Source organism: Rattus norvegicus, chromosome 7 (assembly GCF_036323735.1).
Source record: "Rattus norvegicus strain BN/NHsdMcwi chromosome 7, GRCr8, whole genome shotgun sequence".
In the NCBI taxonomy this organism is placed as follows: Eukaryota; Metazoa; Chordata; class Mammalia; order Rodentia; family Muridae; genus Rattus; species Rattus norvegicus.
In genome coordinates this window covers 58211224-58238252 of record NC_086025.1, presented here as the reverse complement: position 1 = coordinate 58238252, position 27029 = coordinate 58211224, and the positions used below count along the sequence as shown (strand labels likewise).

The following is a 27029-nucleotide window of genomic DNA, read 5'->3' as shown; positions in this document are numbered from 1 at the left end:
CGGGAAATTGCTTGGTGCTAAGTAACTGAAAATCTTTGATAATAACGATGGACTGGATTTGTTTATTGCTCTACAATACAATTGAAGTAAGTTTATCTGTAAAGAAAGGTTGGAGATTTTAGAAAGCAAAAATCCCTTCTATGGAAAGCAAATTTCGAGAAATTATTTTTTTTTTCTTACGGTGTGACTCGAATTACTATGTGCATTCAATTGAAATGGTTGAAAAGAAAATATATGTTTACATTTAAGGAAATGATGTCCTTTTTTGACCGATATATATAAATCTATAATTACTGTACCTCCCACCCCAGATTTTTTTTGTAATTTTTATATTAATTTTTCTTTTTTATTGTTTTACAGGTCAGAAACGAAATTTGACTCTGGTTCAGGTATGTTTACACTAATAATGTTATTCTGAGTACATACATATATTTTACATGATGCTTTGGAAAGTAATTTAGGACATCCAGAACCATTTTGATTTAAAACAGACTGAGCACTCTCTTCTTGAAATATGAGCCCCACCTCAGGATGCTTCAGACCATAATTGGAGATGTTCATTTTGGGACCTTTAATACTTTGGAAACAAGTGCTAATTGCCATCTGAGTCCCCTTTAAAGCAGGTGTGTCTGCTGCACACCGTCACTGCCCACAACGGAACACTACTTTGTAGATAGACAAAGCACCTTAAATATTTGAATGCTTGAAGAGCGTTTGCAAGTGATTTGGGGTGGGGAGACACATTTTAATCCAGCAAAGAACAAAGGGTTTCCTACTGTAGAGTTGGAAATTCATCTATGGCATAGATGTTTCAATGTTTTATCGGGGGAATGATAGAAAATTAAAATCACCTCAAGCTGTTGCTTTGTATCTACGGAGACAGACAGATACATGGCAGTAACCTCAGTCATGTTGGATGCTCTCTTGTCATTGAGAATGGATGTGGTCCTGTGTCCCTCACCTCCTGCTGAGATCTGGGCACAGCAGAGTTCCCAGTGCCGTTTACGATTTTGTCTCATGTTGGGAGCCAAGGAGCTGTGGCCCTTTGATGGATTTTGATACATCGACATTAGTTTTCAATCCTAATGGATAATAATTTGCAGGTGGAAAGTACATGCCTTGTTGGATTTAAGAGTCACACTTAGAGTCATGTGTTTTACTGTATCTTTGCCTAAAATGCCTTAGCTTGCAGAGGGGCTGTAACTTCCTCTCCAGAGTGGCATCACTGAGCTCCCTTGCTTTCTTTCTCATGAGCCTGATCGCCCTTGTGCACTACAGTTGTACGAGTTTCTCTAGTTTAGAGGGACTAGTCTTAGCCAGCGAAGTCTATAGATTTGACCTAATAAGTTCACCTAATTTAAACGCTGGGCTGACCCTTTCTAGTCAGAATGTTCTGGGACTCCTAAGTCACGAGTGTGCCACTGTTGCAGCAAGATAAACAGAAGTCAGACACAAAGTGTTAGCAATAGACATCTAAAGATGAAATGACATTGAAGCTACTGATTGACCACTGGCCCCATGAAATCGCACCAGAATACACCTTTAATAGTTGAAATCTCTAAGCACAGTAATAAGTAAACTGATGGAGATTAAAATTACAGCAAGACTACATGCTTTAGAAAACCTGCCCATCACCAAATAATAAGGTAACAACTGTTGTTTATTGATTATATAATTCTGTTCTTTAAAAATCAGATGAGAAGTTGGTTTTGAGGTCCGCAACCTGGAATGTGGCTTTAAAAAAATAAGCCCACCCAGTAGGTCAGTTTGAAAGTAAGCTGTGAATAAAGCACAAAACCGAAATGTGAGGCTGCTACTGTCAAAGTCAAATAATTTACCTTGCGATTTTTAATCCAAATTAAAGTGTGCTGCTAACGTCGTGTACAGAAGGCTAGTGTTTATTGGGGAAATAGTTTTGTTCTGTTTTGTTTTTTCGGAGCTGGGGACCGAACTCAGGACCTTGTGCTTGCTAGGCAAGCGCTCTACCACTGAGCCAAATCCCCAACCCCTATTGGAGAAATAGTTACAACGTCTCTATAGGCTCGCTTTTCACTCCTTTGGCCTAAGATTTTTGCCCACACCTCATTTCTTCAATTTCGGTTTTTCGAATGTCTGTTAGACAACATCCACTTATCTTTGAAAACTACAGTTAGAGATGTCTAGAGTCTTATGGGAAATAAGAATTAAAAGTTTATCTGTACTTTGATCTTTGCATCGAACTATGGAGAAAATTTAGATGTTTTAAAATTAAGAAATAAGTCACTTTTTCCCCTTCCAAGCTCTGAGCTCTAAGCTTATCATTGATGAGGACTCAGAGGAAGGAAACAGCGTTTGTTCTTTGGTGTTTTCTAACAGGCAGATTTTGGCTATGAACGAGGTGACACTGGGACAATTAAATGTCTGACTCTACTAGGTTCAGTTTCTTTACTGCTCATGAAGTACAGCTCTGTTTGGTGCCGCACACGGATTGGCAAAGCCAGGTCTTTGTCTGAAGACTGGCACCATATTAAAATGATGATCGATGCCTAGCAAAGCCCAGGATTGTGACATTTTTCTATGTGTGTTTGTGTGCTTGCATATATGTGTGTGTGTGTGTGTGTGTGTGTGTGTGTGTGTGTGTGTGCATGGGTTTGTTAAGGGAAGTAACCAGTTTATGAACAACATTTGTAGTTTGTACAGATGAGTTTCAGGCTGAGGTAGAAGGAAGGCTTTCACTACCATCACATAGTTTAAAAAGAAAATCAGTTGTTGAGTACACCCTAAATTATCAACCAAGAAAATAACATAAAGACTTGATTATTACGTTTTTTTTAATAAACAGAAGCCAACAGACAATCTTCTGCTATATTTTAAGTGTGTGTGTGTGTGTGTGTGTGTGTGTGTGTGTGTGTGGTGTAGACATATATGTGAGTATGGTGGCCAGGGGATAACCTTTGCTGGACTAAAGGTGTGTACCATCATGTCTGACTCTATTTCTCTGGCAGAGAGCTGGCTAAGTAGGCTAGATTGATGACCAGCAGTTCAAGGGACCTACTCTCTTTGCCCCTGGACTCCTGTGGTATGATTACAGCATGATGTCCCGCCTTTTTCTTTTTTTTAACATGTGGGTTCTGGGGATCAAAATCAAGTCTTCACGTTTGCAAGACAAGCACTCTACTGATGGAGCCATCTTCTTAGATCTCCTCAAGTTTTTAAAATTAAAGAATGAGAATGTGTTATGTGCACGGCTGCCTGCATGAGTTTGTGTAGAGCATATGTGTGCAGTGCCCACGGAGGTCAGAAGAGGGTGTTGGATCTCCTAGAACTTGAGTTACAGGGAGTTGAGAGCTGCTACATAGGTGGGAGGAACCAAACTTGGGTCCTTCACAAGAGCAGTGTGTACCCTTAACCACTGGGCTGTTTCTCCAGCCCCTGAAATTAAGACTTTTATGCAGAAAATTTCAATCATACTTTAAATGTAGGGAGAGTAGTTATCAGTGAGCGCCACATCACTATCAATTAAAATTTACTCTTATTAACGCTGTGTCAAAGTCTTGCCTTTTTCTCATAATATTTTACATTTTATGTGGTTTACTTAAAACCTGACAATTACGGATTGTTCTGACCTACCGAATCGGGGCCAATTAAGTTTTCAGGGTTTTTACCTGTCGTAAAAGTTTAGGGCACACACAGACTATGAGTTGGAGGATTGTGATACTTCTGTGTTCACACTTGAAAAGTCATCCACTTAGGAAATCCTGCAGCCAGCACGGAGGCACTGCGTCCACTCTGACCTGAGAATCACGGAAACGCCCCACCCACATGATGACTGTGGATGGGCCCCGAGCTCCTGTTTCTCTGTGATTTCTATGTACTGAGTTCTGCCGTGAATTCCACATTTACATATGTGTTCCATTGATTCATGCAACCTGAGGTTTGGCTTTGTCAGACGAGAACAGATGAGCTGGCCTTCTGTGTTAGCGTGAGGTCCTAGTGCATGTCTCTTCTTGCCTAAGAGCTCGTGGAGTTGGTGACTTTATTAAGGGAGCAGAACAGACTTCCTTTCATGTTCAGCATTAGCAAGAGGCCGTGCTCTTCAGCCCACCACCCAAGCAGGAAGCCAGTTGATGCTGGAGGAAGCAGAGCGTCGGGTTTGATGCGGCGATCAAACATGAAAGCCGTATATCAAATCTCAGGAGAAACGTGCTTTTGAAGGCGGAGAGCTGTGGAGTCTATTGCATGATAAACTATATAAACAGAGCCCTGGAGGTCAGGGCGTGGATGCAGACCAGTTAAATAAGGAACTCTGGCTTTGCTCTCTGTCATCCGGACAGGGGTCCCATGCTAACGTGCACAGAGCTGGGAGTGTGAACTTTGCTGGAGAAAAGCGTGGCATCTTTGGAAAATTCATTAACTCTTTCAGCCCACAAACCAAAACAATTTTTCTTAACAAAGGCTCCTAGAAAGCTAGAAATGGAATGGAAAACACGTGCTCTTTTGTCTGTTCTGAATATGCTCCTTAGCAGAAGTGCCAATGAATAGAACGGGGGAAAACTAGGTTGAGGAGGAGTTGAAAAGACCCAGGTCTTCAGTGAAGTTGAAGAACACGCGTGCCGTTCCCGTCCTTGCGGAATAACTGCAAAAAAAAAAAAAAAAAGTGTGGGTCTTATTCTCTTCTAAATTCTAGGTGTAACGCAAAGACGTAGTTTGAACTTAGTAGTCAATAATGCAATAGGATATTGTGATTTTTCTAAGATTCCGATGCTTACAAGTTAATAACTATCTGTGTAAGACTGCCTGTAGCTGTACGCTGTAGTTTGAAACATCTCAGGCAATGTTTGAGCGAAAAGTGAAAAAAACCAAGCTGAAAGGTATAGTTCCATGGCCCACAAACACGCAAAGTTTTCTACAGAAAGCGCATTGCTTCTGCAATGCTTGGAGTAGCTCTCCTAAGGAAACGGGCTCACAGAACACAGCATCTCAAAGGTATAGGATTTCATGAAAGCAAATTATGGGGGATTAAGAGACCTAATGAGCAAGGGCTGGTGCGGAGAGTAGAGGCGGGAGCACTTGCGCTCTTAAATAAAGCCGGAGCGGAGAAGGTTAGGAGGTCCTAAACAACACCATGTAAAGAGGCAGGGCAGAATAGAATTATCCCAGAGGGTGGAGAGGGAAAAATCCAAGGAATAAAAAGCATCTAGTGTCGCCGTTAGGCTCTTTAGTTGAAAGGGATCTCCACGCTGTGGTGAGGAAATCAAAGGACAGACTCTGTTGATGCCGAAAGGCACGGAGGTGCAGGGTAGAGTGTGATGAGAGGTAATAAGCCAAACAAGATGGACAGTCAGAGCAGAGCAGGGCTGGGGTTTAAACTTCTCACAAACAAGGCAGCTTGCCCTTCTCAAGAAACGCCCATGAGGAAAATATTTCCCACCCTTGCTTCTCTAGACTGACAATACAGTTTAGCCTTACCATTTTGTGATTTAAATTTCTTATTTTAATGACGACAAGGGAAGAAAGGAGAGAAAGTACGATTCTCTCCATGAGAGTGTGGCCATCCATACCTGGACACCATTCAATAGAAATAAGAAAGACACTGGCCATTGAACAGTTCTTTCATTCAACGTGTATTTATTGGGCGTGCTGTATGCCAGATGTTGAGTTCGTAGCTGGGAACACCACTAGACACGATTGCTTCTTACAGAACTTGGTTCATTATATGAATTTCCATTGATTTCTCTGTGTTTAGCAAAGTAGGACTAACAAAGGCTCACCTTACATCCGGACGGTGAGTTTAAGAAGCTCTTGCTGTATTCAGATGAGCTTCTCCTTCTGTTGAAAAGGATGCTGTGTTTGATTGTGGTCCGAAGCTTTGAAGCACTACTTGGCATCTCCTTCCTTGGAGGTCTCACTGTTTAAACATAACAGATTTGATAGCTTGTTGGTAAGGTGAGGTCCAGCTTGTCTCCACTAGGTCATCTTCATGTGAATCCGGTGGTTATACGGTTTTGTTTTAGGGATATTTCATTTTTTTAATAACGGTTTTAGCTGACATTCATGGAGAGAATGAATCCTTAGAACTGTGCCACTAGTGAAAGGAAATCCTGTCTAGAGTATGTTTCTTTACAAAGCTGTGTCACACCATCCTTTGGGCCCTCTGCTGGAAAAGTAGAATCAAGTCTCAAATAATGCCTTTTAAATTGTATCCTCTAGTATTATAGATGTAGGACAGTACTGTATCATACCTCTGTGGATGTAAAATAGCTTGTACCTGCTTTATGATACGTAATAGTGACCGTGCTTTATCAGAGCTGTTTTTAATGATGTTGCTCAGAATGTTTTCTTTCCAGATGATGATTGAGAAGCTAATTAAAAAAAAAAATGGTGCCAGGTACCACAAGAGTAACAGAACTGTGCTGTTTTCTCGGGTTTTGTTTTTTTTACTTTTTTTTTTTTTTTAATGGAGTGTGCTGGATGTCTCTACAGTTTTGTTCAGATGACTGCAGAACCTGGAAAAGCTGTTGCTGCTGTTGATGCATAACACACTGCTATTATTGGTCTTTTTATATAAATATAAATATATATATACAGATATATAATTTGAATTTTTTGAAACTTTAGCTGTGCTGTCAACTTTGGAAAAAAGTATCCCCGTTTACTGTATTGAGTTGGCACTGTACAGAAATTAACAGCCGTATTGGTCTAGAAATGTTGAACTTAAGTTTTTTCCATTTGTACAGGGGTAACACACTGTATTAAATATGTAAGGTCTTATCTACGTGGGTTTGATTACAAAAACTAATAAAGTATTCTCTAAATTCAAAAAAAAAAAAAAGAAGCTCTTGCTGTTCAAGCACCAGCCAATGTGTTTTAAGTTTACACAAATACACTTCTCTTTACATTGCTCAACCCATAAGGGATTCCCACTCAGCCTTTACATTGGTGCCAGCATCTCAGGAAGGAGTGCTATGGCACCACCGTAGGCTGCCGGGAGAGGTCACTGAGAACATAACAGGGGTGCATCCTTATAAATGCTGCTGTTTGCATTTGTCTCTTGACTTGCCCTCTTCAAGGCTGGCATGAGAAGTCAGGTCTCCTCTCTAACAACCTTACAGGTTGTATAGAAGCAAGCACACAGTCGGCTGTCTTCCACAAACCAACTGGAAGTAAGCAGGAGGCAGCAGAGAATGGACTGAGTGCCAAGGCTAGCCCTCATGTAAACATGTAAACTGCTTTTTTTTTTTTTTTTTTTTTTTGGCTTTCATGTTTGCCACTAGATCACACATTTTATCCTTTTCCTCCCCCTTTTTTGGAGTTAAATCCTTTAAAGCTATGAATTTCTTCCCTTGATGGTATAGCCGAGTCCTGGACAGTTTTATATAGTCTTTTTAAAAACCTTCAGTTTTGTTCTTTCCTTGGGCATGTTAATGCTTGTGAAAATGCTCTCACTGCTAGCAATTGCCCTTTCTTTTCTCTGGTGAGGTGCAGAGCACGTACAGGAACGGAGATGGCTCAGAGTCTGTAACTTACCCACTGTATTAGAGCATGCTGTGCTCAACCTTATAAAACCTTATCAAAACGTGTCCTGAGTTAGAGCGGTCATACTTTTTTTGAAATGGAGTCAGTTCTTTTCTTATTTCTCATGATTTGGAAACCAAACTCCAGCCGTGCCGTTTGTGGTAAATAATCATGAAAATATTTGCATAGCGCTTTACCATTACAAACCATTTTCATAAATCTTACCAAGTTTGAGCCTCACAAAAAAGTTTTATAAGTTCTGCTAGGCCATACTCATCAGTGAAGGGAGTGGGCCCCAGAAAGTTATGCAGCTTCCTTAAGACCACGCAGATATTCGTAGGTCCTAGTAGTTATGGCTGAACAGGGCTGAATAGTATAAGCCCAATTACTGCTACCAGTGACACGGTTATACTTACTAACATGCTAGTTTCCAATACTCTAGCCCAGAATACTACTACCAAAGCACTGGACTAGTATGCAGATATTTTTACTTCAACTTCTGCTTACACATGTAAGACATAAAGGAGGACATACAGCATTTCTTACTTTCATTGACCTTGTAATCTCATTGAACTAATGAGGTCTATAGGTTCATCAACATGGTTGATTCTCACAATGTAATCCAAGGGGGATCTTTAGAAAGGGAACTACCTAGGGTGTGGTAGGTCTTCAAGAATCGGGGTAGATATAAATAAGGAGAGAGACCATTTTAAATAGCCATCTGGGGCCAGATTCAGAGATAACAGTGATAAGTATCTTTGGGGATGAATAAGGAAACTGACCCACCAGAACTAGAGAAATTTGTTGAAAAGGTCCAGGGGTGTTGAGATCTTATTACAGATTCTGGGGTATAGAACATAAAGAGTTTGGGGGTAACCCTGTAGATAACAGTATCATTTGGTAATGTTGACTTTATATGCCAACATTATATGTCACCACAGGATGTTCTTGGAACATTTCTCTCCTTGACACATCTTGCTCATTCCTGGGCAGAAATAAGCGAGATCATCCAACGGTACCTAGAAATTCTGATGGGACAGGACTCTTGGTCCCAGGATTAAGAGTCTGTCAGCTTGTCTAGTATGAAAAGATTCTGCTCATTAAAGAACAAATGTAAATCAATGACATATATTATTTTTGTCTATCATATTAAAAACACTCTTTTTTTTTTTTTTTTTTTTTTTGCTTCTTTTTTTCGGAGCTGGGGACCGAACCCAGGGCCTTGCGCTTCCTAGGCAAGCGCTCTACCACTGAGCTAAATCCCCAACCCTTAAAAACACTCTTTTACGTGTTTTAAAAATACTGTTTTGTTTTAGACAGGATTTCAGCCCAGCTCAGGAAGGTCTAGAGCTGGCCATCTTCTTGCCTCAGCCTCCCAAGTGCGGGCGCATAGTTGTACTGACAGATGTTTGCTTCCCTGTGCTGGAGTTCTGAGGGCCCTGCATATGCCAGGCAAATGTTCCGTCACCAAACTCTCAATTCAGCTAGACTTTTAAAACTTGTTTTATGTATAAATAGCTTCTTCTTTTCTCTTGTATTATGCAATTACACTACAGAAAAGAACGTTTTAGAGGAGGTTCTTTTGGGGTGAGAAATGGCTCAATGATTACGCATGCTTACTGTTCTTACAGAGAACCCAAATCCAGTTCCCAGCACCCAAGGCTCGCAACTGCCTGCAACACCAGCTCCAGGGGATCTGATAGCCAATTCTGGCTTCTGTGGGTACCCACACTCATATACACATATCCTGACACATAACTTAAAATGACACAAATAAGTCTTTTATAAAAATATTTTATTTTTTAATTCATTTCCCAATCTCTGATGGTAGGAACTAAATATGAATGAATTTTGAGCAATATTTTTGCTTGATGATCACTAATCTTGTAAATTTTCATATACACACATACATATGACATCTTATTATTGATTTGAAAACATTTAATTACTATATAGTAAACAATTAACTCACATTATATCTTCACACAATATGGCCTGTGTAATGTTTGTTGAGTGGATGGAAGACAGGTGAAATGGTGTCAAGTTTTATAAAGCCTGTTACGCCATTTTCAAAGTAATGTTGAATATTCACCATTATTAACAAAAGTAGTATTTTTTAAAGAAACAGTGTATCTATAAATTACTTCATATCCAAATCATGTTATGAATGGAAGGATGATTGGTGGGAGATAAAAAGTGTCAATAACCAGAAACTCAGTAACAGTAGAGGTGTTTAGTGTCAGAGTTTAGTGACAGTAGAGGTGCTTAGTGGTGGAGCTTACTAGCAGTAGAGGTGCTTAGTGGTGGAGTTTAGTGACAGTAGAGGTACTTAGTGGCAGAGTTTAGTGACAGTAGAGATGCTTAGTGGCGGAGTTTCCTAGCTCAGAGCATCTATACAAAGATTTGACTTTTATGCTATAACAGTGAGAATATACCTGAGGCTCTGCAGGCAATTAAAAAAATGGAGTTTAGAGCTTTTCCCCTCACATTTTAGATTTCAGTTTACTTCTATAATAACATTTCCTTAGCATTATTTTTTTCTAGTGTTGTTTACTAATAGAAAAATCTGTATGTGAAAGTTACATCAATATTTCATTCAAATGTAGCCATTCAGATTTCTTTTTATAGGAATCTGTATATTTTTTGAGGGTTTCAGGGTTTTTCTGTGTAGGCCTGACTATCCTGGAACTCACTCTGTAGACCAGGCTGTGTTGAATTCACAGAGATCTACCTGCTTTAGCCCTTCATGCTGGGATTAGGGGTGCACACCAGCACCAGCCATTTTTATAGGGATCTGTTTAAATGTGTTATACTTTGTGACTTGCTTTAGTAGCATTTAGTAGAATCATGCATGAAATCGATTGGTAGCCACTTTTCCACTTTACTTTTCTTACTGCTAGATTTATGATTTTCCTCTTCAGGAATTATTCTTCTTAATTATGTTTTTCTGATTTAGATGACGTGTGACATAGCACAATTTGAGTCATGTGTCTGTGGAACAAAACACGGAAGCGTTCTATATTTATCTTTTATCTGAATTTGCCAGTGAGTCGTGGGATGGCTTTGTATAGAATGATCCAAACCAGAAAAGCTATGGTTTAGAAAATGTCTTAATCTGTTTCAGATAGCTTAGTGGGGTGATCTAGTAAAGTTGACGTGATTAATGACTGAAGAAGATTAAAATATTTTCACATTCTCTTTTTAATGACCACTATCTTGTTTCTGCCCTGAAATTTACAGCTAGTAAAATTATTATGAGAAAAATGCATCAATCATAATCCACTTGAAGTTGTTTAACCTTATCAAAATGGGCTTGGTTTCTAGTCAAAAGACATAAATTAAGAATGAATTTCAACTCAAATCTAGCTTTTGTGATTATCTATAATATATTCATTAAAGTGTTAAAATTTACTAGGCTTAGCATAAAGGACCTAAGATTATTGCTTTTCAATTAGTGTGTAATTTTAAAATGTTATCTTTATAGCTAGGCATATCCTCATCATTTGGAAAACAGAGCATCTCAGAAAGTGTCACTTGTAGTTAAATAGGTGGCACAAGTGTAGCTCTGAACGTTGGACATTTGCCCATTGACTCTGTCAGCTCTGCCTTTTTAATCCCCAGATAACGATGTGTATTCATTCTCTGTCATATTTACCTAGAGGAAGCCTTTCCTAATCCCTCATTTTTCTCCTTCACTAAGGTTATGTGTAAATACTACATAAAGTAGGCAAATGGAAGGAAGTCTGCTTTGTCTAAAGATAACCATTCATCTTACGCAGGCAACATCAGCCTGGCTTTGAGAGGCGAGCGATAGGAGGTTGTTTGCTGGAAGGAAGAGACAGGGTAAGACCAAAGCCAAACTATGTTGCAAATCAAGCCAAACTCTGTTGCAAACTGATATTAGATCCCTTTAAAGCGTGGATGTGGTTTTCTGTCGGGTGTGCTCTGCCGACCTTACGTTGTCTCATTCTTGGTGTCTCTTACACCTCCCAGCAGAGCATTTCTCTGAAAGCCTGGTGATTGCTGACAGGTATCGGAAAGCTTCCCTTTAGCGTTGTTTTCTGATGTGCAATGTGTAGTGGCTATTCAATCCAGTTGAGGGAAGAGGGAAGTTAGTTTTTCTTCCTTCCTTCCTTCCTTCCTTCCTTCCTTCCTTCCTTCCTATGTTTCGAATGTGTGTGGGGGGGAACCCCAAACATAACTCTTTCAGTCTCATTTACTTCTGACAAATTCCTTTGTCCACTGAACACAAAGTTTTAAGTATAGTATTGTGAGCTTTACCTTACTCATGGGAACAGCCTAAAAAAAAGATACAAGAGAATTTAATGATTTTTCAGAGACCAATAAACATTTCCAAAGTTTAACCAAATTGGGAATCATAGAAATATAAATTAGGGCTTCAAGAGTATAGTTAGACTAAGTTAGTAATGCATCAGAATTTTGATGCCTTTTTTTTTTTTTTTTTTTTGGGTTCTTTTTTTTCGGAGCTGGGGACCGAACCCAGGGCCTTGCGCTTCCTAGGTAAGCGCTCTACCACTGAGCTAAATCCCCAGCCCCTTGATGCCTTTTTAATTTTTCCAAAAAGGAACTTGATGATTGCTTATCAAATTCTAATTTCAGAAACTTTATAGGGAAAATAGTCAAAGGCAAATGTGGAAGAGTATTCAGAAAATACTCAAGGTCATAGGAAGAAAGAAAAGGAAAGGAAAGAAAAAGGAAATGAGTGGAGAGAGAGGGGGAAGAGAGGAAAGAGACTCTAAATATTCCAAATATCTATATTAAGGGCAGGGCACCATATTTTCTCTAGAATTAAAAAAAAAGTACAGCAAATATTAATGGTAGTTACTGCAGTGACGTAAGATCACATCCAGGTGATCTTAGAGCTTTCTTAGAGCTTCTTGTAATATTCTATATTCTAGTGTACTGTGCAAAAGCATCCTACACATTTATAAACAGGGAAAAGACAATCATTATACCTAACCTTTCTGGATCCCTGTGTCCACCACCTCTGCTCCTGGCAGAAGATCTCCACCCAATGACTTTCAGAATGCTCTAGTCATTCCACAGGCTACTGTCTCAAGAAATACAAGTTTGTAATGTAAAGGAAAGAAATATGGTTTGCACTACGGGCTTCCCATCAAGTGAACAAAGGCAGGAACATTGCCTTATGTGAATGTCGTGGGAGCAGGAGGAGGAAGTCACCAAGACTGACACTCGGAAGCCTTAAAGAAGAAAGAGACCAGCTGGAAACCGGATCGTGACCTTCACAAGTCAAAAGATGGTGGACTCCCTCAGTGTCGCATGGCTTTTCTCATGGTAGCTTTGCAGAATATTAAAACCAACAGCTGAAGCGAAGGGTAGTTGAAGGGAAGGAGGAACTGGCTCTTTCCCCAGAAAGGGAGCAGCTGATCGATGACAGTGTGTATTCTTCAGAAACCAATGTTGGTTAAATAAAGCTACCACGAACATGCTTCCAAGCTGAAGGCCTTTAATTTGTGACTTTTTAAATGTAGCCTAGAACTTACTGTGTCTGTCTTCCGACTCTGCCTTTTGTAAGTGGTGCAGCTACTCCTGGAAGGACTGGCCAGGATGTGAGATACAGACACTGTCAAAGATAAGAGTGGGTTGTTTTGTCGTTGTTGTTTTTCAAAAGTTCGTTCCTAAGTTACCTGCTTTGAGCTCAGGATATATTTTGTTGTGCAAAAGTGGCATTCTTCAAGGCCAGTTTTCCTGGGGGCGGAACCTATAATGTACTCTAGTATGTTATAGTATGTAACAGTCTCAGTAGACAGTTTATTGAGACTGTCAGGCTGGGATGTCAAGCATGGACTTCCCATTTGTGGGAGGGAGAGGGTCCTTCACTCAGCCCCAAGCTTGCTGGGAGTCTGGAGCAGTGTTTGAAAGGATTGGTATTGGATTCACACCATCTGTTCAGCAGCTGGGGATTGGAAGTGAATGTTGTGGAGTTGTGGAGACCAAGGCAGCCAAGGTTCTGGGAGAGTTATCAACAGTACCGTGTAAGTTGTGTATGAAAGATCGTGACAGGTTGGATTAGAAAGATAATTTGAGCTAAGTGCTAAAAGAAAATGGGAGAGCATCCCAGGGGTCTACATGTGGAGGGGAGGAGAGGATAATTGAAGACCTGAGGAGGAGTGGGGTGTCCCCAGTGTCTCGGGTGGTGGTAAGCCTGTTGCCTGCGCCTGGGTTTATTTACACCGTTACCCAGCCCTTGCTCGGCCTGCTACAGGCCACATCCTTTGAACAGGTTTTCTCAGCCCTACCCACACGTCAGAACAACCTAATGAACTTTCAAAGAGAAAAACATAGGTCCTTGGTTTCATCGATGACCCATTGTCTCCAAGTGTCTGGTGCTGGATATTAGATATGCAATGCTCTAAAAGGTCCCCAAGTGACTCCGATGTACAGGGGGGCTGACCCCCTGGAAGTACTCAGATGCAAGTGGACTCACTGCTGTCTGTTTCATTCGCCGCTTTCTCGGCATCCAGCACAAGGACTGGCTCTTACTAGAAGTTCAGTGAACATTTCCTTGGACTCAAGAATAAATGGAAGAAGGAAGAAGGGATGGAATTAATTAGCCTCTAATTCCATGGATTATAGTTCAGCAGCAGATCACACTTGTGGCAAGTCTCTCCTCAACTTGTCTCTGCTCAGACAACTGGTCTTCTGTATGATTCCTAAGAGCCCTCCTTGGCACGCCACGTCTCCTGGGGCCGTGTTTTTCAGTCCTTGTTGTCAAGAACCTGTCAAGAACTGAGATCCCAAGGCAGACTCATTTTCGAAAGTCCAGAATGTTGCTCCTGAATCTCGGGCAAAAAGCTAAAGGGTTTTAAGCTTGACTGGCGGTCTGGTCTCTCTGATAACCATGTTTCCCAGACCTCTCCTCAATGTATAGTCTTCTTCTATTTCCGATTCCCCCTGGTTGACCTGGTGTTCTCAAAGTAGTTGTAGCTGGTTAAACGGATAGGAAGATTGGGTAAGATTCTTTTCTTCCCAGAGCTAGGAATCAAACCCATGACCTTGTACATAGTAGGCAGGAGGCACTCACTGACTGCTGTTTCCTGCCAATATGGCTCCTGATGGAATTCTCATAGTCTTTGTCTCCTTTATTATTGCTTTCTGCTTTCACTGTTTAGAAATCCATGCATTAACAGCCGTTAGAGTAAGTGAGGATTAGTAGTGTGTGTGTGTGTGTGTGTGTGTGTGTGTGTGTGTGTACGTGCGTGTATGTTTCTAGTAATTTTCATTTTCTATAATTTACAGTTCTGTTATATGTAAAAGTACATCAGAAGTTATGAGCTTCTGAATGATTACCCTTTATTAACATATCCCCCTTTTAGAATTGATTTTATTTGTTTGGTTTTTTATGTGTTTGTTTATCTTGGTCAACGGGCTTTGTGTCCCCCCTGCTTCCCTTGTGTGGTATCTACCTGCTGTAGCTTTGCTATTTTCACCCTTTAACCTCCTTTTGTCATTTGAGTTCATGTGAGAGTCTTATAAAATAATATCGCTAGTTTTTTCTTTATAGTTTTTCACCCAGCAGGAGACTCAATGCATACAAATATAAAGTTTTCTATTAGTTCAAACATTCTCCTTTTTTTTTTTTTTTTAATGGGGAAAGAGCCCTTGAAGATATTTGCCGCCTTCCCTTACGATTTGGTTGCCCATCCTGCTTTTTGTGTAGGTAGGTCTTTAGCCTGCTTATAAGGGGCATGAGCGTATCACAGGTACAGATATTAAAAAACAGCAAAGTCACAAACACCGGTAAAAGGTACCTCACAGATCTGTCAGCCTTCTTTGTGTGTATCATATTCAGATGGCTTTGCCTTTTTGGCTTCTTAGAAGAGAAACGGGACCCCAGGTGTGGGGATGACAGGTGTGCACGGCCATCTTTCTCTCTAGATGTAGATATTCATCTCTAGAAACTTCCCGCTTAGCACCACGTTTGCCACACCCCGGGAGCTTTGGCATTTCCGTTATCATTTATCTTAGATTTTAAAACATTTTTAAATGTTTGGTTTTTTAGGGGCATGTTGCTTAATGTTTACATATTCATGGGGTTTTGAACTTTTGTCTATTTCTGACATCTAGTTATAAGAGAGTAGTTGGTGAGGATGCTTGGTGAGAGCTGCCATCCAGGAATGTCGGTGGAAAGAGGCAAAATGTCTACATTAGATTTTGTTTCCTTTCCTTTCTTCGAGGGGTGGGGGTGGGGGGGGTGAGACTATAGAGCTTCGTTTTATCTTGGCCTCAGGTTCTACTAGAGCTCTAGGGTTATCTACACAGTAAATATTTACTTCCATAGGACCAAGGGATCCTGTGGTAAACAGGCAGAGCAGTTTACACTCTAATGTCTGTCATGAAACCATTGAAGAGACTCGGCGATGTCTGATAAAAACTGCAGAGGAAGTGGAAAGAACCGAAGGCTCGCACAGCGTGCGTGGGAGGAAACGCAAATCTGGACTGGAATTTCAGGGACGCCTTCACCGAGTGAGCGCGACTAAGTTCTGAAGTGTGAGAACCGAACTGCATGCAGAGTCTGGACAGGAGAGAAAGCAAACTCTCGATCCATCGGAGAAGCAGAAAGATTCGCCGCTGTGGTTAACAAGTAATGGGAGCGTGGGTTTATGTGGTGCTCAGAGAGGCAGGCAGAAGCTGGGTGATGGGATGCAGGACCGAGCCCCACAGTTCTTGAGTTGAACGTGTTAAACATGAAGTCTAATTATGCGCGTATTGTCCTTAACATCTAATAGCCACCCCAGAATATTCCTGTAGGACCTGCCGTCACTGCGGCAGGAGTGTGATAAAGCCATCTCTTCAGCTTCAGTGTGTCTGAAGGTGGTACAAGAAGCGACTTATTTTCAGACTTCAGTCTGCTGAGGATAGCCTTCGGCACAGCCACCGGAGGGCGAGTTTAGGATGATGTACAAGGTAGGCAGAGAGGAGCAGGGGGAGAAAGCAGAGTTCACATGGAGGGCGCCCCTCCCAGGCTTTTGTGTCTACAAAAACCCAACAACAAAACAGAAAGAAAAGCTTCATTGCTGACGACCAGTTCACACCCCCACACTAACTCGAAGTTTGTACTGGGTGTAGATAGAGACCACACATGAGAGAAGCTAGACCGTGTTTTCCAGAAATAGCAATAAATTCATTTTCTTTCCTTCTGCCTTTCTTTTAATATAGACATTAAAGGATGTAACTGCTGGTTTGTGGAAACTAAAGGCTTTAGGGTAACAGAGACGTGGACTAGGCAGTCTTCCAGCTGCTGCTGTTCACAACACTTTTGACAGTTAAAATATATCACACATTTTCTTGTCCTTTCAGTGTAAACATTTACTCTGCTAAGTGGACTATAGAACCAAGCCAGATAGAAGGACGCAGACTGATATTTCAGAGGTGAAGCTAAGCATAGACTAAATTAAATAAAAGTAATTTGCCATCCGATTCGTACTTACATATTAGACATTACACCGTGTTTGTCCCTGGGAAAGATTAAACAGAGGGCTTTCACTGCTTGCTCTATTTTTACAACCTGTTAGTAAAAGAAAAATTTAATATAGAACAGACAAAACTGTGATTAGAATTAACAGGGAATAGTTTAAGGTCAAAGTGTCCTTCTTGGTGGTGTGTGCTTACGCCTTGTCTAAAAGTAAGGCTACACTGCGATCTCTCAGCTTTGTTTTGGATTTTCCTAGGAAAGTTCCAACCTCTTTCCTGTTTAATCAGCATAGGTTCTAAGTTTTTACCTTGAGAACTTACACTCACCACCACCCCAATTATATCTAACTGGGAGAATAAGAATATTCAAAATGACTTAGAACCAAGTCCTGGACTTGGGATGTTGGCCACCACCTGTGCACGCTTTTGAGGAATATGAATTTTTAATTAAGGACCCAGAAGTCAAATGTGGCATTCTGTGGAATGCCATGCCACATGGGAAAGTGTGCTTCTGAAGTTAGTTTTATCCTGCAAGGAAAAATTGCGAATGAATTCACGACCCAGTCTTTTCAATTTCCTGTTTTGCCTAAAGCTTTCCTGCACAACACATCCATTCATCAAACTTCTCTCCTGGTGACAGTACCTCATTAGATTACTTTTGTGAGTATTCAGGAGAATTTTGTCTTATGAGTCATAAAATTCTTTTATTCCCTAAAGAAATTCCCACGTCTGACAGGAATTCAATGTCTTTGTAGTTTCAAGTAGACTCCTTGAAGCAGTTACTTCGTAAATGACTCTATTCTTGAGGCCGGGTGGGTAATACCTGGGGAGCCGAGTCACAGATCGACTCCTGTTCTTCAACAAGCCTGAAAAATTAATTCCTCTCGTTGCCCTAGCCTTGGTCATTTTCTTCAGAACTTCTCTCAAACAGTTAAGCTCACAGCAGAGGGCCTTCACGTGTGCTAAGACAGGTCGCCAGCTGGTTTGTCCAGTGCTGGCCTGGGCTGGCTGGCTGACTTGAGAGGTTCGATTCTCAATTCCACTCTTGATTCGATCCCCGATTCAGCTCTCAAGCTTGCTCTCCTGTCGTCAGGCTTCCAAAACTCACTTGGTGCAGAAGAAAAGGAGGCAGAACTGCAAATATTTATCAGATTAGCAACTGATAAATATCACTGGCTATCCCTGTATGTAACCAAGTCGGTGTCTCCGTTGATGTTTGCACTGTTGTTAGAGCGGTAGAAGTAATGCAGTAAATACCTGCTAGCTAAATGATACAGAAAATATAGTCCTTGGAAGGTGGTGCCCACTGGCATTGCATTCACTATATCCATATGTAAGCTGAAATGTTAGACAGTTGAGTGAAAGGCCAGTTTCCAGGACACTGGTAAGGAGAGATGAATGGATAACAAGAGATTGGGCGGGGAAGTCAAAAAGCTTTATACATGCAGGGTTTCAACTCGGGCTAGAAGCCGTGCATCACTTGTCCAGACTGTCTCCAACTACACTAAGACCCAGCTGGCCTGGTGGTTAGCAAACTAACTTAAAACAGGGGAGTCGAAGAGAGTGAGCCCAGCTACTGAGACGGGGCGCGGGGGGCAATGTATGTACCTGGGAACCAGAAAAGCTAGATGTACACGCAGCTAAAGAAGAAAATCAGTGTCTTTTAAAGTCAGCATGTGTTAACATAGACACATGGGAAGCTCCAGGTCCAGCCTCTTGTTCTGTGAACATGCTCTGAATGATGCTTTGGGTATGTGTTTGATCACCACTAAATGTTCATTGTGTTTCTCTCCAAGCGATTGCTCAATGGATAAGTGTGCAGCAAACTGGCTGGTGTGCAAGAATGACTTACCAAGTCATTTTAGCTCTGTGAGGAAAAAAAAACCTAGCAGGAAATTCATGTTAGAGAGACCGTGAAGTATTAGGATCCTATAAAGAGACCCCCAGCTTAGCAATTCTTTGACCTGTGACTATTTTCAGATCACATCCTTTGAGAGATAGATCCCATGCTTTGACATGTGAATTTTGACCTTTTTCCTGGGTTACAGATATACACTATGGTATTTTCTTGATGGTGGACAGCAGCAGAGAATTGCAGCTTTGGGCCAGCCACATAATCACGCGCTCAAGCAACCCCTCTTATAGAAATCACTCAAAGAGTCAATGTTAGATCCGAACAGGGCTTGTGTGTACTCTCGTGTTTGTAGCAACGTTATCCACAATATCCAAAGATAGAAACAACTCAGATGTTCACGGATGGATGGATGTGCGTGCATGCACTAAATTGGTAAAATAAAGATAGAAAATGGAAAGGTAGTTTGCAGGAACTCGGGCTGTGGGGAATGGGAGTTATTATTTAGTAAGAATTGGTTTTCACTTGGTTTCCACTCTGATGCAATGGAGATATCCTGGAGAAGGGCAAAGGGGTGGACCAGTGATGGTTCACTTAATGTCACTGGATGCATACATGTCATGTCAGCGTTACCACAATGCTGTGTCTATTTCATTGTATTTTAGATACTTTAGACCCTATATAAAATGTCTTAAAACTATCACACCTAAGCTGGGTGGTGGTGGCGCATACTTTTAATCCCAGTACTTGGGAGGCGGAGGCAGGCAGATCTCTGTGAGTTCGAAGCCAGACTGGTCTATAGAACAAGTATCAGGATAGCCAGGGCTACACAGAGAAGCCCTATTTGGAAAAACAAGCAAAGAAACCAAAATAAAACCCAATTGATCACAACCATAAGTTAGAGAGGGGGAGTTAGAACTTGGGCTATGATGGCGGTGTGAAAACACATTGGTTGTTGTTGTTGTTGTTTTTTCCTTACTCTTCCAAATCTCGAAGCAATTCAAGGAATATATATGTATGTATATATGTATGTATGTATGTATGTATGTGTATATGTATGTATGTACGTATCCATCCTTGAGAGTTTCTGCAAGGCAAGTGAGGTAGTACGTAATTTGTGGATGGTGCATGCAGGAAGAGCTGTTGTTCCTCCCTAGGACACAGTGGCTGGTTATAAGGTGGGATGGGATCTTTAGAACCCACCTAGTATTTCTACAATTGGAGAGTTGGCAAGGGAGGGGTAGAGCCTAGTCTACAGGAATGTTTTGGAGATCCTTTTACTGCTGTAAAAGTACACAGCGATCTAAACAGGTGGGGAGACCCAAGTTTCCTTTACACACAAAAGGAGGTAGGAGTTTGAATTCTTTGAGTAGATACTAGCTAGCAACCATAGACATTACCATATGAGGAAAAAAATGGCCAAAAATGTGAACTGGATGATGCACTTAAAGCATTAGCCAGACATTGTGAAGAGCGCACAGAGGTGGATGCCCCACGGTGCACACTGAAGCCCGGCTCCACTCATTTTCCCATGTACCTGGTCACCAAGCTGGCAAGGTGAAGTTAAATTGTTTATGTCCCCAGCTTCCCATAGACCAGTGCATCAATGTTAGTTTCTGTATAATATAATATAGTATACCATATAAGATATAATCTGTACCATATAGTACAGACCAGTGGTTCCCAACCTTAGGATCTCAATGCTGCGATCCTTTAATACAGTTCTTCATGTTGTGGTGACCCCCAACCATAAAATTATATTTGTTGCTACTCCATAACTGAAATTTGGTACTGCTATGGATAGTAATATAAATATCTGTGTTTTCCCAAGGTGTTAGGTGACTCCTGTGGAAGGATCAGCCCATGGGGTGAGAACCCCTGGTGTAGACAGAGCATAGGCTTGTAATAATGTCAGTATCTGGTCTATGTGTATCTTTACTCACTGTTGTGGGAGAGAGAAATGAACAAGCATGGGGCCCACAAAGTATTGTTCAGTGTAAGCAGAAGAAAATAACAATGTTCTAGGGGAAATATATGTGTTAAAAATAGTGACAACGGAAATGACATAAACTTTGTGACATGCTCTTACACTAAAATCTAGCAAAGGGGCTGTAGATAAGACCTTGAGTTTGATTCCCAGCAGAGCAGAGAAGGAGGGTAAAGGTGCCGTGCGCCATCACTGCTATAAGAATAGAGAAGTTTTATAAACACTTCCCACTCAGGGGAGGGAGGTCTACGTGCAGAGCCGTGGTTCCAGGATGTTACTGTAGGATGGGCCTTCACTGTGTTTTTCATTCATTTCTTCTCATTAGTATTTATCAGTCATATAAATTATTATATAAATTTATTAATTATATAAAATAATTATATAAATTATTAGCTGTATAGAATGATGGGTTTCAGTGTAGCATTTAAAATTTTCGTTATTTATTTGTGTGTGCGTTTGTGTGTTTGTATGTGTGTGCGTGCGCACACTCAAGGTATACATGTATGTAGGCACCCACAGAGGCTCAAAGAGTGGGTTGCATCCTCTGGAGCTGAAGTTACAGGCAGATGTGAAGCACCTGTGTGGGTGCTGAGAAGCAAGCTTAGTCTATCTGACTGAGCAGCAAGCACTCCTCACCGCAGAGCATCCCTCAAGCCCCTGTATAAGATGTTAATTCTGGTATATAGTGCAATGCAACTATATTCACATCCTCATTATTCTCTCTTGGCCCCTCCCCTTACACTCCCCCTCCTCCCTGTACATTCCCCCTCCTCCCTGTACACTCCCCCTCCTCCCTGTACACTCCCCCCTCCTCCCTGTACACTCCCCCTCCTCCCTGTACACTCCCCCTCCTCCCTGTACACTCCCCCTCCTCCCTGTACACTCCCCCTCCTCCCTGTACACTCCCCCTCCTCCCTGTACACTCCCCCTCCTCCCTGTACACTCCCCCCTCCTCCCTGTACACTCCCCCTCCTCCCTGTACACTCCCCCTCCTCCCTGTACACTCCCCCTCCTCCCTGTACACTCCCCCTCCTCCCTGTACACTCCCCCCTCCTCCCTGTACACTCCCCCTCCTCCCTGTACACTCCCCCTCCTCCCTGTACACTCCCCCTCCTCCCTGTACACTCCCCCCTCCTCCCTGTACACTCCTCCTCCTCCCTGTACACTCCCCCTCCTCCCTGTACACTCCCCCTCCTCCCTGTACACTCCCCCTCCTCCATGTACACTCCCCCTCCTCCCTGTACACTCCCCCTCCTCCCTGTACACTCCCCCTCCTCCCTGTACACTCCCCCCTCCTCCCTGTACACTCCCCCTCCTCCCTGTACACTCCCCCTCCTCCCTGTACACTCCCCCCTCCTCCCTGTACACTCCCCCTCCTCCCTGTACACTCCCCCTCCTCCCTGTACACTCCCCCTCCTCCCTGTACACTCCCCCCTCCTCCCTGTACACTCCTCCTCCTCCCTGTACACTCCCCCTCCTCCCTGTACACTCCCCCTCCTCCCTGTACACTCCCCCTCCTCCATGTACACTCCCCCTCCTCCATGTACACTCCCCCTCCTCCCTGTACACTCCCCCTCCTCCCTGTACACTCCCCCCTCCCTGTACACTCCCCCTCCTCCCTGTACACTCCCCCTCCCTGTACACTCCCCCTCCTCCCTGTACACTCTTCCTCCTCCCTGTACACTCCCCCTCCTCCCTGTACACTACCCCTCCTCCCTGTACATTCCCCCTCCTTCCTGTACACTCCCCCTCTCTGTACACTTCCCCTCCTCCCCTCACAGTACCCCTCCTCCCTTCACAGTCCCCCTCCTCCCTTCACAGTCCCCCTCCTCCCCTCACATTTCCCTTCCTCCCCTCACACTTCCCCTCTTCCCCTTACACTTCCCCTCCTCCCCTCATACTCCCCCTCCTCCCTGTACACGCCCCCTCCTCCCTGCACACTCCCCCTCCCTGTACACTTCTCCTCCTCCCCTCACAGTCCCCCTCCTCCCCTCACAGTCCCCCTCCTCCCCTCATACTTCCCCTCCTCCCTGTACACTTCCCCTCCTCCCCTCATACTTCCCCTCCTCCCTTTCCTCATTCCAAATGGTTCCCTGTCTGTTGCACTTCTTTACACGAAGTGGGAAGAATTAGATTCGAAGTTGCCACTGTGGCTGGGAGACAGTTGCACAGTGGAATGTTAAGGCATTGATAGAGCATTCCTGCTTATTTGCGTGTAGATATTTATGATTTTATGTGGCTCTTAGAGCAGAGACAAAAATGCAATACAACCCTTATTAGGTTGTTAACATAGATTTCCTATGGGAGAGGTAAATAGCCAAGGGGGGAAAACAGGAGAAAGGTTGTACATAAGGTGTGTCTGTTATACTCACATTTACGCATTTCTATATGGTTAATAAATGTGTGTATGATTTCTTTAAAGTAGCAGGGGCATATTAACCAGGCATTTAAAAAGTAACAACATTGCACTGTCTCAGAGGCCAGAAGCCAAGGGCTCCTTCTAGGAGCTGAGTGAAAAGCTGAGATTAATTGGACAGCATAAAAATATGTGAAAGGAACATTGCGAATAAAAATGAATCAAAACAAAACCCTAAAGATCAAAGAGCTTTTCTCTTTTCTCTTGGTTCACTCTTCAGCTGAAGATTATTTTTAAAAACTTATACATATGTAGCATAAACGTTTGGTAAAAGTTTTCCTAAGGAAGTTTTCCAGGGTGGGGAATATAATTAAACTCATTTTCACACCGTGTTTAAGACCACAATTTTTGTCACCCTTATACTGTGTGACTAAGCCTGCAATTTTTTTTAAATCCCCAGTGTCTGTGGTGTGAATTGAATGCTGACCAAAGTTTTCAGAAAATTCTGATAACTAACTAAGAGAAAATCAGAGACCTTTTATGTTCTTATAAAATGCTACTAAGTGGGGTTGGGGATTTAGCTCAGTGGTAGAGCGCTTGCCTAGGAAGCGCAAGGCCCTGGGTTCGGTCCCCAGCTCCGAAAAAAAGAACCAAAAAAAAAAAAATGCTACTAAGTAAATGACACTATATATTGTCATTTAGTGACATGGGAATATAAATGCTTGAGAAGTGAATTTTCTCCAAAAAAAAAAAAAAAAAAAAAAACCACTGTGGTATTAAGATGGTCACCATTACTAATATGTACTGTTGCCCAGCTTCTGAACTGCTGTAGCTCTCAGTGTGTGGAAGGGCTGATAAATGGCTCAACAAAGAGATTTGCTACCAAGCCTAGTGGCCTGACCTTGATTCCTAGGACCCACATGGTAGCAAGAAAAGTGGTTCCTACAAGCTATCCATGGCATGTGCATGTGGGCGCACACACACTCACACACACACATACAGACACACTCACTCACACACTAACTCACACACTCACACTCACACACAGATACACGCACACTCACACACACAGATACACACTCATACACACTCACACACACACTCACACACAGATACACACTCATACACACTCACACACACAAACACACACATAAACACACACACTCACACACAGATACACAATCATACACACACTCACACACATAAACACACACACTCACACACACACACTCACACATACACTCACACACAGATACACACACAAAGATACACACACACACAAAGATACACACACACAAACACACACACACATAGACACAGACATACACACACACACTCACACACATACATACTTACACATACAAACATTTTAAAGACTGTATTTAAAAAAATTTGTAGAGATAGTCCCTGAAAATTATTTTGTAATTTTTACAGCCACTCTTAGGCAGTTTTTATGGATTTTGTTTATTTATGGTTTTACCTACTCTGTACCCCAGGCTGGCCTGGAACTATAGACTTCTCCAGTTTAGTCTACCAAGCCCTAGTATTGTAGGTGTGTGTTGCCAGGCCTGGAGAGCAGTTCTTTTCAAAAGAGAATTTAACACTAAAGTTCCAGGATTTTTATTGTATACACTGTATATTTAAAGTGCATGAAGCGGTTTTATTTGAATTTTTATTTTTTTCTAAATTGCATAGATCCGTGGTACAGTACAAGGTAAGGGGTGTCGTTATGAGATTCCTGTACATGTGTACCACATGACTCAGTTCTGTTCACCCTTCAGGGTTTTCACTCCTTGTCCTGACGTCTTTTGTTGTTGTTGTTAATATTTACTTCTGGTCAGTTTGGCTTCCATCCCAGCAAATGTTTACCTAGATATAGCAACACGCACCTCTCTTCTCAGCTCTTGGGATGCAGAGAGAAGTGGATGCCTGTGGTGGAGAGGCTAGTCTGTCCTAACTAGCAAGTTCCAGATCAGTAAGGGCTCCATAGTGAGGCCCTGTGCCAAAGAAACCACAAGAGAGACACAGGTTTTTCTAGTATCCACTAATGCCATGTGCCACGTCCTATACTTTGCTGCAGGGAAGCTTGAACATCACCCCATAGCTGCCAAAATGACATATTGGACTTTTAGGTGTGGAACATATTTGGGGGATGGTTAGATCTTCATGAAAATTTCCCCTGCTGGGTCTTGAGGCTTTAGTTAGGGTTTTTATTGCTGCAGTGAACCACCATGACTATGGGGAGGAAAGAGTTCATTTGGCCTACACATTCATATTTCTGTTCACTATTGAAGGAATCCGGACAGGAACTCAAACAAGGCAGGAACCTGGAGGCAGGAGCTGATGCAGAAGCCTTGGAGGAGTGCTGCTTACTGGCTTGTTCCCCATGGCTTGCCCAGCCTGCTTTCTTTTAGAAGCTAGGAGCCCCAGCCCAGTGAAACACAGAAGTAGCCAGTCCAGGCTCCAGTGCTACCCCAAGTGTCTGCATTGCTACCCTTTAGATCAGCCTGTCTGATGGGCTTTAGCTCTTCATGTGAACATTCTACTTTAAAGCTTTCAATTATTGTCGATGGTCAAAACTAAAACCATTCCAACTTTCAAATTGCCAGAGCCACTTGTACGCCTGGATCTTGATGTAGGCTGCCTGAGGTCCCCAAAGGTACACTTGAGGGGTGTCACATGGGTCTCTGATGCCCAGTATAACGCTGATAAGAGTTTGGAACTAAGAAAAAGGGATGTGTCTTGTCTTCAGGTGCCAGAAGGGTTAACAAATATTGGTAAGTGGTGGATGTTCTAGAATTAACTCTACTGACAGTAGACATACTCTGTGTATTTTAAATATAAAGCAAGTTTGAGATTGAATCCTGAAATCTCAGCTTTCTGGAGTAATGGGTTCTGTAGGAAATTCATCCATCCCGTCAAGAATTATTCCATGACATGCCCAATTTTGGAGCTTGGAATATTTTGGCAGGAAAGCAACTATATAAACTTTATATTTAAATTGAGGGAAGGCAAATAGGAGACACGGAGAATATGACATAGGAGAAAGGGATAGCTTTTGGGAAACACACACACACACTCACATACTCACACACATATATATACACATACACACACATACACACATACCAATACACATATATATACACACATATACATACATACATGCACTCATATATACATATATACACATGTATACACATATACACACTCATACACATTTACATACACATGTATACACACATATACACACTCATACATATACTCTCACACACATACACACAGTCACATACACATACACACATGCACACATACACTCAAACACATGTATACACACATACACACACCCATACACACATACACACACATACACACATATTCACATGCATGTGCACACAGCAGATAAATAGAGAATTCCATGTTAGCAAATTATTTCCCTGAAGAGTTTCAAAATGTTGTGAAACTATGTCTTAATGGGACATAGGTTTCTTCCTCCCCCAACCGTGTGTGTGTGTGTGTGTGTGTGTGTGTGTGTGTGTGTGTGTTAGCATGCAGGTAGTGGCTTGAGGTTAGTGCTAGGTCTCTTCTTCAGTCACCTTCCATTGTTTTTCTCTGAGACCGGTTCTCTAACTGAGCACAGGGCTCAGTAGTTCAGCTAGACTAAACTAGTGGCTCATGTTCATGGATCTCCCATCCTCCATGTTCCTGGCCCTGGGACTGCAGGCATGTGCTGCCACACACCTGGTGTCTTACATGAGTGGAGGGAATCCAACCTCAGGTCCTCTTGCCTGTGTGGCCAGACCTTGAACAAATGAACTACTGTCCTCGCCTTCTCCCTGCCTTTTTGATGTAAATATTACATTTTTTATATATTAGGAAATGCT

General features: G+C 42.2%; 1 protein-coding gene across 4 annotated transcripts in view; it reads left to right on the top strand.

Annotated features, from left to right (window-relative positions):
• The window catches only part of Msrb3 (methionine sulfoxide reductase B3), a 122633-nt gene that overhangs the window by 73207 nt on the left and 22397 nt on the right, over positions 1-27029 (top strand). For all 4 annotated transcript variants that reach the window (XM_063264243.1, XM_063264244.1, XM_063264245.1 and 1 more), the window contains one exon: positions 361-389. In XM_063264243.1, coding sequence (XP_063120313.1) covers positions 361-389 — 29 coding nt within the window. The remainder of the gene's footprint in view (positions 1-360; positions 390-27029) is intronic.